The sequence below is a fragment of the Aythya ferina genome (genome assembly GCF_964211825.1).
Source record: "Aythya ferina genome assembly, chromosome: 8".
Taxonomy (NCBI): domain Eukaryota; kingdom Metazoa; phylum Chordata; class Aves; order Anseriformes; family Anatidae; genus Aythya; species Aythya ferina.
This window is the reverse complement of record NC_140304.1, coordinates 20,976,840-20,991,144: the sequence shown is the minus strand read 5'-3', so window position 1 is coordinate 20,991,144 and position 14,305 is coordinate 20,976,840. Positions and strand designations below refer to the sequence as shown.

Below are 14,305 nucleotides of genomic sequence, written 5' to 3'. Positions count from 1 at the left end.
TACATCATTAAATGACTGAGGCTTTGCTTTACATTTTCATAGCTTTAAACTGTTTATGATAGGGTTTAGCCTATATTTCTAATCCTTTTTAGAGCCTATCCAATTAAAATTCAGGTTACTTGTTTATGCTATTATAGGACTACTGCACAATATTAATAACGCACTCTATAATATGCTGCCCTAGAGAAATGTAGGCTCTCTTTCAGGGACAACAGCCATACTTTTCTGATACACGCTTTGCTACTTAGCTTGAGGGTAAGTGACTTTCGTGGTTGTTGAGCTATTTTACCAGAGAAAATGTTGGTCTCCTGACCTGAGGCTTGCTTCAAACCATTGACTCTTAACTGCAAAGCAGCACATACAAATCTAGTAACTGGTTTGCTTGGACAGATATTGGAAAATTTGATAAAAAGATTAAGTTTCCAAACATTTAGTACTATTTTTAATAAACAATTAGACGATTTACAAGTTTTGTGAGTGACTGACACTTCTATTTCACCATACTGAATTTTGTTTAAATGACCAATAAGTGTCCTTCTGATTTTTAATGTATATTTCCCCAAGAAAATAAAAGAGAAAATGAAAGTAAAAAAAAGATACTGGATGAGGACAAATAACATGGAAGGCAAGATAAATACATCCTTACATGTGTAGATTTAAGAATGCCATACTTGACATACATAATTTATGAGTTTAATAATATCAATGAGGGACAACAGTTACGTTTTTTGTAACTTAAGTTGATGACGCATAATCACAACTTTCTAGAAAATTACTGACAATGTGGTGTATACAAGACTGACCTATATTTATGGCAAGTTTAGCATTGTATTAAAGAAATATGTTTATTGACTACATGGCATGTGATGCAAAGAAGCAGCTAGGAAAACAGGGTTTGTTCAGACTTAAGAACAGGAAAAGGAGAAATCTTATTGCCATCTACAGGTACCTAATGGGGGGCGGTCACGGAGTTCATAGAGAAGATGAAGCTAAGCTATTCTTGGAAATTTAGTAAGGGATGAATGCATTTGAGAGCAGAAGTTACAACAAGAAAGACTCCAGCTAGGATCGGTTAAATGTTTTCAAAGTTATGGTAGTCAGCCAGTAGAACAGCCAGTCCGGAGATGTGTGCAATCTTCATCCTTGGAGATGCTCAAAACTTGGCTGAAGCCCCAAGAAACCCCAAGTTGGTTCTGTTTTGAATGAGAAGTGGACCAGATGACTTCTAGAGGTCTCTTTCAAACTAAATTATTCTACAATTTTGTGATTCCTTATTGTTTTTTATTTTAGACTGCAAAACTTCTGTCTAAATATTCCAAGTTTATAAAAAGCTAGTCAGCTTTCTTATGAGGATGTCTTTGCATTCTAAATTTTCCAATAAACAGGCTTCCAAATATACCATAGTGAATGATCCATACAACAAACAAACAAACAAACAAAAAACTAAAGGTGGGGAGCTTGTCTCTGCTCATACTAAACTGAAGTGCCCATTACTGCTTAATCTCCCAAGATGCATGAAACACAAAAACTAACTAAATGGCTGGTTAATATTCATAACTATTTCTCAGGACACTAAAAACTGACAATATTCATTTAGCAGTGGAAATAAGTATTAGAGCTACACATAATAGAGGACAACTCAAAAATGAAGAAGGGGAAAATATAATTTTATTTGGATGGAAGACAAACACATCCAGAAGCAGACCCCTCTGGAGGATTTCTGGCATTTTTCCCTTGCTAGCAGCCGAAGTGGAAAAATGAATATTAGCTTCACATGTGGGCATTTCCCCATGGTGCACACACCTCCTCAGTCTTCTATCATAGCTCAGGAACAGTAGTTTTTTAATCATGATTAGCAGCTGGGAAGAGTGAGCTACTACTGTGTGTATATGGATGAGATGTGCAGGTTATAAAATAGCAGTTGTGTCAACCCCAAGCCTTAGAAGTCTGAAGTCACAAGGGCAATTGCTGAAACTAAATCAGAGAAGATACATCAGCATCTCTATGGAACCGTAATGCACCAAGACTGAAGCTGGAAAACAGGTCGTATACAACTGAGATGCATGTTATGCCATGTTAAAATAGTAGCTTGAGGCTGTAGAATTTCTGTAGAATTTCTCAGAAACTGCAAAAACCTTAATTTTTGGCATTGACAGCATGCTATCATAAGGTGTTGTACCATGAAGTTTAATCCTTGAGTTAATGGGCTCTTGAGTATTCTTTTCAAGCAAGCACATCACAGAAATACATATAGGCAAAATCTATTTACCGTAACAGAAGGTTATGCCATTTCCTGTATATCCTTGGGCGCAAAAGCAACCTTGTGTCCCACCCTGAACTTCACAACGTGCATCTTTGTGGCATGTCATGTTGCAGCTTGCAGTAGTGTAGCCATAGTCCAGCAGACTGGAAACCAGAACTGGAACAAAGGAAAACCATATTTGTTTCTTTATTTGAAAGCTTCATACTGACCTCTAAAATCAAATCTGTGCAAAAGGTTTCCATGAAATTGGGATATTTCTATAAACATAATGTCATCACAGAGTCAGCTGTATTGCAGGATGGGGATATGGCCATCAACAGCAGTGGTCTCTAGTGAAACTACTCAGGGGCTAGCAACAGCAGACATGGGAGAATAAGAACTTGCGTATATGTTCAGCTAGTATTAAATTGGTAAACAATGTAGAAGTTACTCAGTGATCTGAGGAAAATGTTTGAAAGGCTTTCAAATATTTTTATTACTTTCCACTAAAGCACGGACATTTATTTGTACTCTGAATTATATATGGAGTGTAATACAAACTGCCCTACACATATCAAGTGAAAATATCACAGAGGTTCCCAAGATCATTTAACTTTTATAAGCATTTCCATACATATGTTGCTTACACACACGCATGGTCTGAGAGATTAAATTGACATGTCACAGTGTTTACAACATTGTGGCATTAGGGTTTAAAAATGTCTCCAAATTATTTAAAAGTAGTCTCTTAAAATACCATTTCTATGTTATAAAGGTACTGCCTTCTTTTTTCTATCCGCTGAACAATTCCTACATGATATAACTACTTTCTCATTGTATGAATGCATATAGTTTCCAACACAAAGAAAAGAAAGGAACCTCTCCCTGTGAGAAAACTAACAGCTCACTGAATAATTATACACACCCCATAATGGGTTAGAAATGAGGCAGTTAACTCAGAAGGGAAAGTAAGTTTCTGAATTTGCTCTTTATAAATGGTTAGCTAGACATAATGAAAGTTGCAGAACATGAAGCCCATTTTAGATGCTGTCTTCCCCTGCAGTTCTGCTTTTCCCTACCCAAATATTATTTTGGATATTTGCTAGCCTAGTGTTACAGTTATAGGTTTCATTGCTTCAGGAAATCTCATTGAGGTGTTGTTTTCTTGAACAAATTAAAATTTCATGAAAAATTCAAAAGATTAAAAGTCACACACATTTTTTTAACAACTATATATAATCCAAATCAATTTATGTATCACTAAGTTTCATCTTCTCTGTTTTTGAAAGAGGAGACAATCTCTCAAAGATTAAAACAGAAACCTGTAGGATTCTGTTGCCATTTTAGTGTTCATAACAAGTGAAATCTAAAAATCTCCCAAGCAGAGAGTGAGAGAGGGATTTAAGATAAAACCAAAACCAACAAACCAGCCAAACAAAAAACACTGAAACCCACAATATTTCTGTTTTTACAGAATAAAACCAACAATGAGACAAAGACTGGCATTTGTGGGATTTGGTTTTCGGACAACCATAACAGTGGGATTACGGAAGCCTGTAGCAACCAGCACAAGTCACAGCTCTGTGGACCTTGAGTCCTTGTACAAGCAGCCTTCCATTACCTCCAACACACTCATTTCTCTCCAGCCCCAGCACAGCTGTCCCCATAGATTGTCCTGCAAGACCCCACTCCCTTCCCACTTGCCACTCAGTCCCTTGGGAAGGAGATTTCACCTACCTAGGAATGGAAGCAGTTTCATTGGTGTTGCCGTTGCTGCGTGGCGCCTGGTGCAGAGCCCCCGTGTCACAGAAAAAAACTCTCTGCCTTAAAATGTACCACCATGTGCAAAATATGCACACATGCCTATTAGGAAAATGATGTCTTTGTGCAAGTGCTGCCCTGACACTGCCCTTTATCCTGAGCTTCGCGTTCCCAAAAGATACTGAGACTCACAAGCAGGACATGGAGGGCTGGGAGGGGCTGAGAACCTGGTGTTCTGACCAGTAGGGAATAAATGAGAAAGGAGTAAATGAGAAAGTAAAAGAAGCAGCAGTCTGGGTCTCACAGGAGGTGTCAGAAAAGATGCAGGAGTGAATGAGTTAGAGGAGCATGGATTAGAGGAAGTTTTTGGGAGAGTTCTCAGGATAGAGGGAGGAAGAGAATGGAAGGGATGAACGGTAGCCTCCTGGCAGAACGAGTGAAGGAGCAATAGAAGGATGGTGAAACAAATCAGGGAGGGTGAGGAAGATGTGGAAGAGATTAGTAACTAGCTAGGGTTTACAAACTCAGAGGTAAGGGGCTACATGCTTCCTTCCACCTTTTCCTGGTAAGCCCCAAGACCCTTTTTTTTTTAGGCAATCCTGCCTGACTGTGATTTTCCTAGAGCTTTCTTCAGTTTTGAGATAGATCCTTTCTGCAGCCAAGAAATGTTGCTTTAAGGGTAATGGCCTGTAAGGAGGTACAGGAAATCCACTGAACTCTGCTTTGTGAGGAAAACAAAGAGATATTGGCAGGGAGGAAAGAGGCAGGAAAGCAATTGTATGGCCGGGAATCTCAGGAGCGGAGGAAGAAAAAGTTTCTGCAGATTCATGGAACTGGAGTGGGGTGTTGTATAAAAATATAGCAAATTTGGTAAAGCATTTGGCATGTCTTTTTGTTAAACATGAAAGCAATTATAGCATCCTAATCAATGATACTTGATACAACGATACTAATGTAGTTTTGGATGACGTGCATGCCATCATTTCCCAGCTTCCTGGGGATGACAACTTATGCACTGAAACGCTGTAAAGCTTTAGAATTGATGAATGTCAGTCTTCATAGATTCAAAGCAAAGGGAAACGAACGAACAGACATGCTCCTGGAAGACTGGAGAATCTCTCTAAGTAAACAAAATGGATGAAGCTGTAGAACATAATTGTGGTTAAAATATCTCACGTCTGACTATGAATTTTTCAAGTTGAGATTTTGGTAGGCAGCAGATGGGGAGGCATCAGCTTGCTTATAAAAAATATTCATGGATGTGGATCTGGCAACATTTTTTTCTAGCTCTGTTATGAATTGTTTGCTCACTATTATTTTCCTGCGTCATTATTTTTGCTGGCTAGAGTTGAATGGGTTAACATCTGCTCAGGCCAGGGAGGAGTGAGGCATGTAGAAACAGCACGTAGGTGTCTAGCTGGCACAAAGTACTTATGTAGCACCTTGGCAAAGAGAGAGGAAGCTCCAGTAACCGGATGTTAATTTTCGATGAACCACAGAATAATGAACAAAGGGTCCAGGGCGTAGGAAGGCTGTTTTTCTCTTGTTTGACTTTGTGTGTAGGGGGGAGGACTTAAAGGGGAAGAAAGGAAGAAGCTTGTTAAGCTTTCCCATAATCTAATGTGCAAAGACACAGAGGAACAGAAAGTCAGATGAATCAACAGAAGCTTTGATCTGCTTGTCCTGTCCTTCATGCTGTATCGAGAGCTTGGCTTGTCTGCACTAACTTGCAGATCCTGGTGCCAAATTGCAGTTGACTCATAAAGGTCTGGTGTGGAAAGCCTATAATACTGCAATTACATCTATTTGTCCTGTGTCTTTTTATTCCCTCAAATCAAGCTAATCAAGATGTTTAAGAGTAAGACAGACAGCAATACGTTACAACCTAAAATTCAGACCTTAAGCATTGAAAACACATTTTTGGAAAGTCGGAGACAAATGTTTCAGTTTCTCCTTTCTGCAAGGGGTATTCAGAGAGACAGGTTGGAAAGCAGTTTCTTGAATCATAGCGTTAGTAAATTTATAGTAAGAATTTTAATTCATATTATGATTCAAGGCTTAGGCATATAGGAGAAATTGTAGATGACAGACAAAACCAAAACCTCTGTATAAGAAGGCAAACATCTTTAATTTTTACAAGAAAAGTATATGCTAACTTGCTTTTTTCATAGTCCAAGGTACAAACCTTTTGTCAGGACCCTTTCCACCTGCAACAGCATTGCTGAATAACTCTACTGTCAGGTACAGTGGACAAAGTGAAAGAAGGTGCACAGGTCTAATTGTCAAACAGTTTACATTATAACTGGCAATGGGTGAGGAGGAAGCAAGTAAAGAAGAAAGATGAGGAAGAACAGCACAAGAAGGACACAACAAAGAAGGTTAGGTCAAGAGGAACTTTGGGTGATAAAAGGAGCTTTGATCAGATTTGGAAGGCAATAGGGAGACAGTAAAGAAGGGGGATTTAGGAATATCTTAATGAGATCTCAACACTGAGAGCAATGGATTACTTTTGCATGAGACTACTTTAAAAACTGGCTAATGTGAGTGTCAGTTAGAGTCTGAAGACAGCAAGGTCGCAATAGGCATGGATGTGGAGAAGGATGGACTTGACAAAGATTTTATGAGGAGAAGAAGAGGAAAGGGAAGATTTCTGAGACATTTTGGAGATTAAACCAGGAGGATTTACTGATACTATCTACTGGCATATAGGGATAAGGAGTTAAACAAGCAGGTGAACACATGAGAAAGCAGACACCTTCAAATTTGTGCTGTCAAACTTTTCAAAATATGCTCAGAAAAAAATATTGAGATGTGACAGAAGTGAAGTATTGATGGGTGTCTGTCTTTACAGGCAGAGAGAAGAAACATGCACAAACATGCATATTCCTGGAAAACTGAAGAATATGTCAAAACTAAATAAAATGTATACAGGAATGTTGAATATCAGTACAGAAGAATCCATCCCGGTTTGCTTTAAAATAAAGAAGCATTAAAAATAAATGGTTTGTGGAAACACTCCAAAAAACGCCTTTCCATTATTACACAGTGGAAACAGAGACCTGATCCTATACTTAAATGTGCAATTCGTTTTATAAATGGGCTAATTTGTCTTTGTAAGGCTGAGTTAGGAGGGCATAAATAAGTGAATATGCACACGTTAACATGCTTGACTTCAAATCACACATTTTTGATTACTGATCATTGTGATTGCAATATCTTATGTCTGTCTGTAGATTTCTCAATTTGGGTTTTTATTGGTGAACTGGTAGGAAGACATCAGCCCACTCATAGAAATTACTGGATATTTTGCTAGCTTTGTATCCTGTAGAAATGTATTCTCAATGATTTTAAAGGTAATTGGGATGCTGATTATGCAGACAATGCTATGGAACTAACACCCACAGCTAATGAGGAAGGGAAGTTAACACTTCCAAGAACCTAGTCACAAAAGATAAAGATAGAGCAACTCCTTTCATTACTGAAGCTGCCTATAGCATCAACAAAAGAACAAAAACTGAACAAAACTAGTATTGTATTATTTCCTTCAAATGAACGTAATCACAATCTACTGCATTAAAGACAGATTTATGCCTTTGGAGCAATCAAATTTGGACTGCTTAGCTGAGCATATACCTAAGAGTCTCACCACATTTACAGTTTTATATTACAATGGGGATAAACAAGTGTGTAGGAAGTATATTTCTTTCTCAAATTACATGTTAAGTATGTATGCCACTGGATACCTAGCAAGAGCCAAAAGCTGCCATCTGATGGGCATCTTACAAATGTATCTGCCATAGGTTGCTGACCCCACTTTCAGACCACTATGAATTATTTTGAGAGGGGTTGGTGAGAGTGTGTATCACACTGAGAGATCCTGAAAGCTCCAGGTAAGGTTCATACATCTTCAGCCTCCTTGCTGTTCAGCTCCACATATATTCAGCACTCTCAGCCTCTGGTATCTAACCCATCAGCAGTATACTTCAATATAATCCACTCAGTATGTGCAGAACAGCCACAAGCACTTGCATGCACGCACTCACGTATTTATCTCTATCACATAAGCACATATATGTATCTGTTACTGAACTGGGCTGATGAATACTTAATCCCAATAATAAAAAGATGACCCTGATCTTTCCTTTTGGCCTTTACATTATTTTTGGCAAATGACTGTTTACTTGAATATCCTAGTTTTCTGCCAAAAAGAAAATGAGATGTAAAACAGATTGAGGATGCCCAAATGTCTTAGATAAATCTTTATCTCTGATACTTGCTGTTTTTTCTTGCTGTTTTTTTTTTTTTTTTTTTTTTTTATTTTATTTTATTTTATTTTTTCTTTTTCTTTTTTTCTTTCTTTATTTTTATTTTTTATAAATATATCAAATTAATTTATTGTTTCCAAACCAAATCCTATCACTTCAAGAATTAAATAGTTTTAAAGCTACTTCAGATATGCTTCATTTATCCTAGTCACTAGAGCACTTATAGTTTGTTTCTAGTCAATAAAAACTGGATACAGTTGAAAATGCACTTGATGTCAGTTCCAAATAATGTATTTCTGTGGTTGGTTAAAATTATATTCAAATAAAAAATAATCCAGGGAAAACATCTTTAGGACACAGACTAGCCTATTACAGAGCATCCTACCTCAGGTAGGACTCTGCCAAAAGAGCAGTGTTAGCATCTGCTTTATAACAGCTTCACCTCACCTTCCTGTCTGAGTGCCTCACGAATCCTTATTATTTTGTGTGCAAACATCATATTCCACCTGAGCATGCAGGTCTGAATATATCTCTTGGGAAGATGTAACTCTAGGCAACTCTGAAGCTATAAACACACAAACATATGCGTGCACACATCCTTCTAAAGCTGCGTAGCTATGTCCGTCTGAAAGAAATTAAATATTTCAGTGTTCAGAGCCAGTTTCTTGCTGCTCTTTGTTTTACCTTGGGTGAAGTCATGAAATAAGGGATTTTAAACTGAATGCAATGTTTCTAAAAGCCATATCAACTACCCTGAAACTGGGCTCCATTTCCACATCTGCTATAATACAGAAGAGATATACATGTACAGATTGGGTAAAAATATCTTCACAGCTATAAGGGATAAAGTAATTTGTTTCTCTTGTCTATTTATGTTCTCCTGGGACTGGTCATTCTATGGTAGATCTAATGATAGTCACATCTCTTCAGGAGCAATAGAGAGATACCCATGAATAATTACACAAGTGAAATGCCTGATTACCAGTTGCTTTCAATCCACACTCATTTTATATTAGAAGTGCTAATATATTAACCACCAGACAACCAGAGTAGCTCCTAGAGGACAAGTGTCTCTTCTTTGTCTCATTACATGGGATAAGAGTTTTGACTCTTGTTATTCTAACATGCAGTCTTAGACATGAAGTAATGACAGTCATTGTCAACCTGTCCAGGTGTATACCCTTTCAACATTTGGATCAATATTCCACACAGGCCAATATCCTATAAATACACCAAGTCTTTCTACTTGCCAGGCAACAGACTGCCAAACAAGTTTAAATTATAAACTTTATTATAAATTTCAGTCCTTCTTGAATTAACTTCTGTGTCTCTTAACTTCTGTGTCTATAGATCCTAAGCAAGGATATTGGGATTTGGTCCAGTACTTCCCAGGAACTTCCATCTGCCCTGGGCCTGTACCTTGCAGAGATGCAAGCCCACAAGGAGCAGAGGAGGAGGTGTGGCCAGCTTGTTATTGCCACAGGGATTCAGAAGGCTGTGGTCAGATGAGGTATGCAAAATTCTGCGATGAAAGATGCTCTTTTTCATCTCCTCAGCTCCTCACAGTTACAAATGTCTCAGTTAACATCTCCTGGTAGCCCTACCTGTCTGCTGCTTTTGTGTTCTGTGTGTCCTTTCTGTGTGGCCAGAGCCCTCTTCCCCTTGCCCCCATTCCCGCCTCACCCACCTCCCCCCAGCCTCTTCCTTCCTCTCAGTCACTCCTTAGGAATTTGTGCACTTCCTATCTGAGAACCGTTGCAGAAAGAAAAATGCACGAGGACTGTATTTGGGAAACAAAATAATACTCAGAGGAGGAAAATATTGGATGACCATTTAGGACTTAGAGTACATCCTATGAACTGCCAAGAGTGCTATAAGTCAAAAAAAAATGTGTTAAAAACAATTACCATCGCTGACTTTTTCTGTAGGCAGAAAGTTCTCTGTGATGCATTGGCCAAGACACCACTTATTTTGTAATATTTTTAATCTGTGATATCATCCCTTTCATTCCAGGTTTCAGGAACGTTGTAGCTCACTGGGAAGCTTCAAGGTTAGAAGGAAAGTTGGCACCACCCCGTAGAGCACAAGTCACTGCACTCAAAGATAATGTGGACAATGGTCTGGTGGAGAGAAAAGCAGAAGGAAAGGAAGGGACAGGTCCTTAAGTATCCCTGTAATTACTTTTGTGATTGCTTTTCTAGCATCCAAGTCACCTGGCAAGCTGTGATGTTCATGTGGACTGGCTCTAGAAAGGGTCTCTTGACCCTTACTATGTAGCAGTGAGTTGGTAGCAGTTGCAGAAAAGTTTACGCTTTGTTGCTGCATGGGGACAGTGATGATGGCCATTTTCTCATATAATTCTTCAGGCTACAGACTCATGTTCCTGCAGTGTTACCGCACTGATGGTGGAGCTCTGGCAAGTCCTGTTGAAGCAGTTGAAAATTAAAGCCTGCAATATACTGGTTTGACCCTCGTCTAGAGACCACCACTGCAACAATTTGTTTCAGTTGCTTCAATGAAAAGCTTAGCATCTGAATTTAAACATAATTATTAATTGCTAAACCTTTCTGTTTGTTCTCTAATCCTAGCTACTGGACTGTGGCATGTGTTGAAGATACTCAGATTATGCCCATCACAGATTTGCGTATTATTTTGTATGTCACTGATGCTCTTTTGACTTCGAAAGTAAACTGCTTAACTTGTATCCTTCAGGCCACTTTTCATGTGTTTGCCTTTTCTCTGGGTGTTTTTATTTGTACTGTGTCTTTTCAAAGCTGCCTTTTAGATTAACTGTGTGTAATTCAGTCCTCAATAAGAGAGAGTAATTATAAATAAATAAATCCAGTGATTTTTCTTCTCAGTTACATCCCTGCATAGAGGTCTAGAGGTCTCTACTTCTGTGTGAAATTAGGCCTGCTGAAGTAGGACCAAAAGGATCCTTCTGATGTGGACTCACCCTTCCCCAGGAGAAGATTGCAGCCTTTTATCCTTCCTTGCTGCTGCTGGACAGTTCATCTATCCTAACACCAGGATCTCTCTCAGAGAGGTTAGAGCTAATTCATGCCCCATCAATACATACAAGTAGTTCAAATGATTTCTTCCAATGTTCATTGTCTTGTACTTGTCTGCACTGAGCTTAATCTGGTACCTTGTTACTCAGTCACTCAGGTTTTATTAGTTCCTCCTGAAATTCCTATTTTTGCACCTTGGTTTATATTAACTTAAATAATTGTGTATTGTCAGCAAATTTCAGCACCTTGTTATTCATCCCATTTCCCATTAAATATGAGTGGTGAGCAAACAGCAGAGGAAATTATTCATGAATATTCATTTGAAGTTAAAAGCAAATTCCATTTTGACAGCATTTGTGACTACTCCTTTTTCACTTTGTGCAAATGGTTAAGTGCTAAAGATTTACTAGTGCAAATGCATGCAAGAAATTCACCTTACATCCATATACAAATAATCCCTCCAAACAAAATTCAATGTGTTTGTTTATAGGCAAATCTCACATTTCAGGGACAGAAGGGATTTCACTAGATGGGGAGTAGAGTCTCAGAAACTAAGTGTATGTTTTGGAAGAACCCCTTCTCGTGCAGAAGCAATCTAACACAAGACATGTAAGCAGAGAACGGCATTTCTGACACATCCCATTCATCATCTGTATCAGCATCCACCCAGTGCCAAGTAAAGACCTGTAGTCCTGACCAGCCCTTTGTTGCTGTCTGTACTGGCTCCTGACCAGTCCCATATTTCCAACTGTTTTCACTTATAACTTGACTATTCCATGCATCCTGGCATTCTGGTTCAGTCCCATCTGGTAAAAGATTATGGGGTCTCGGCCGGTTTGGTTGTATGGATACTACCTGGTACAGACTGCCAGTTGATGCATCTCTGCTGTCTCCTGCAGTTACACAGCCAGACAAAGCCCCAGGGAGGTAACTGGGCTTTGTGGGGCCCTGCTGATCTTACCCAAATAGTAGATATTGCACTGCTCATGTGAAGCACGGCAGCTTTTAAAATGTGACCCTGTGTGTTTCTAAAACATCATCAGATGTGTCATAAATCAAGGTCATAAATGAATGAGATATTTTACAATAGCAGTTAAAAATGGGTGCTGCCTGTTACTGGTTCTGTTATGCATTGTACAGCAGAAGTAACCTAGATCAAGGTTATCTTTGAAACCCATGTAGATACCAGAAAGGGAAAACAGAAGCAAAGCTGGTGAATAAGGAAGGGAATATGCAACACTGACACAGTGCATGGGAAACATTGTTATAGCAGAGGGATTAAATTGATTTGACTTCTGTAAACCAAGAAGAGGTTAAACAGATGTAGCTGGTAAGAAGTTTTGATTCTCCTCATCCTTTACTCCTTATTATTTTTAAGTAGAATTGATATTGTGTTAAGTACACATATAAGGACAAGAAGACTCGCAAATTCATATCTGTGCTCCACATTAAGCTCTGCTTATAGATGGTGCCAAAGTCCTCATCCACCCACCCACACTCACAGAGGACCATTTAGCCTTTCGGGTGATTAGCCTAAATTGTTTTAAGGTCTGTTCTTCACATTAGTATAATGATGAAAACAGAATGGAATACAGTCTGCAGTGCTCAAAAAGCAGCAAGAAATATGATTTGCTTCAGTCATATATAGTTCAGTATGTAAATGCCCATGTATACCAGGGCAGTTACTGAATGAATTCCTCCCTGCAAGCTAAAGCTAACAGAAATTTTGCTTATGCATGGCTATAGGGCTTGTTCTTTAAAAGAACTGAAATACAATGAAGCTATATATATACTGCTTGAGCTTGTACACTGGAGTCTTCACTTAGTAATTTGAATGTCTTTGGATAAACTATTTTAAATAAATATTATTTCCAAAACCCACTGCTGTATGCATGTGGCATAGTCAGTGCTGATTATACCATATGACACAACTTTTTCATAAGGTTTCAGGAAAGCAGACGTGCAGGTATTCATATGCAACTTCCTTCACAGAAATGCTTGTATTTAAAGCAAAAGGAAATTAAAATGGGTTTCCATTGTTTAGATGAGAAAGTGCAAGGGTTCATGACTAAATTAATGTAATTCTGCATTCAACCTTTAGACAAAGCAGTTAAGAGCTCTCCAATAATGACATCATATTTAGTCAGTGCCTATGTCTTAGTATACGTTGTTTAAGTTACTTAATGAAAAAAACAGCTATAGATTTATAGTATATGCACAATATACTATATATGTTACAACCTAAACCCTCATCACAGTTGTTTTAATTCAAATGATGATATGCTGGATTTCAGATCACAAATCCCTTCCTGACAGCATTACAGCCATGATCCTGGAAATATCTGGGCACACAAATAGATGTGTGCATTCCAGTGTGTTTTGGGGAACTACAGGGTTGTAGAAGATGCACATGTAAATTTGCTCTTCTATATTTCACATTGTTTGCAATCTCCATCCTTTAAAATTCTCCCCTAGGTATCTGAATTTATCTTTTATTTCAGTATTTTCAAAGCCTCAGTATCAAGATGAGAGTTTCCTTGGAGATTTTGAGAAGATTTTGAGCTCACTGAAGTCAAGGGAACTGCACTGCTTTATGCAAGCTGAGGATCTAGTCTGATAGTGTCATCTTTGTGAATACAGAGCAGAATGAATTTATTCAAACTTATGAAAGCCACATGAATAACTTTGTTTGAACAATTCTGTTGTATCCCCTCTGCATTTACAGTGTAATTGAGCAGACTGAAATTAATTTTTCTTCCCTGATTATGTTTTCTGCAGACACAGGAAAGGTTGATGAGTACAATATAGTTTTAAATGATGTGCCTTGTTTATGCTTTTTCTTTATGGTCTATTACTGTAGGATTTGAGTGGAACCATATGATTATAGTCTTAAGTTGTCATGCAAATAGACTCATTTTGTTCTATTTCCCATTCCCCTTACTGTCCTTGTCAATGTGGTGGATAAATCTTGCTCTGTGTTCTGTTCCTCATAGACTTGTAAGGCTGTCATCAGAGTGGATTAATCT

At 38.3% G+C, this 14,305-nt stretch overlaps 2 protein-coding genes across 4 annotated transcripts in view; one reads left to right on the top strand and one right to left on the bottom strand.

Annotated features, from left to right (window-relative positions):
* Positions 1-4,659, bottom strand: part of ADGRL4 (adhesion G protein-coupled receptor L4) — a 77,838-nt gene extending 73,179 nt beyond the window's left edge. For all 3 annotated transcript variants that reach the window (XM_084527018.1, XM_084527019.1, XM_084527020.1), the window contains exons 1-2: positions 3,980-4,659; positions 2,270-2,419 (exon numbers count right to left, since the gene is read on the bottom strand). In XM_084527018.1, coding sequence (XP_084383144.1) covers positions 2,270-2,419; positions 3,980-4,001 — 172 coding nt within the window. In that variant the 5' untranslated portion in view covers positions 4,002-4,659. The remainder of the gene's footprint in view (positions 1-2,269; positions 2,420-3,979) is intronic.
* LOC311440306 (uncharacterized protein) overlaps positions 1-10,391 on the top strand; it is a 114,604-nt gene extending 104,213 nt beyond the window's left edge. Inside the window, exons 3-4 of the mRNA XM_084527021.1 lie at positions 9,619-9,778; positions 10,282-10,391. Coding sequence (XP_084383147.1) covers positions 9,619-9,778; positions 10,282-10,348 — 227 coding nt within the window. The 3' untranslated portion in view covers positions 10,349-10,391. The remainder of the gene's footprint in view (positions 1-9,618; positions 9,779-10,281) is intronic.
* Positions 10,392-14,305: the final 3,914 nt, after the last annotated feature.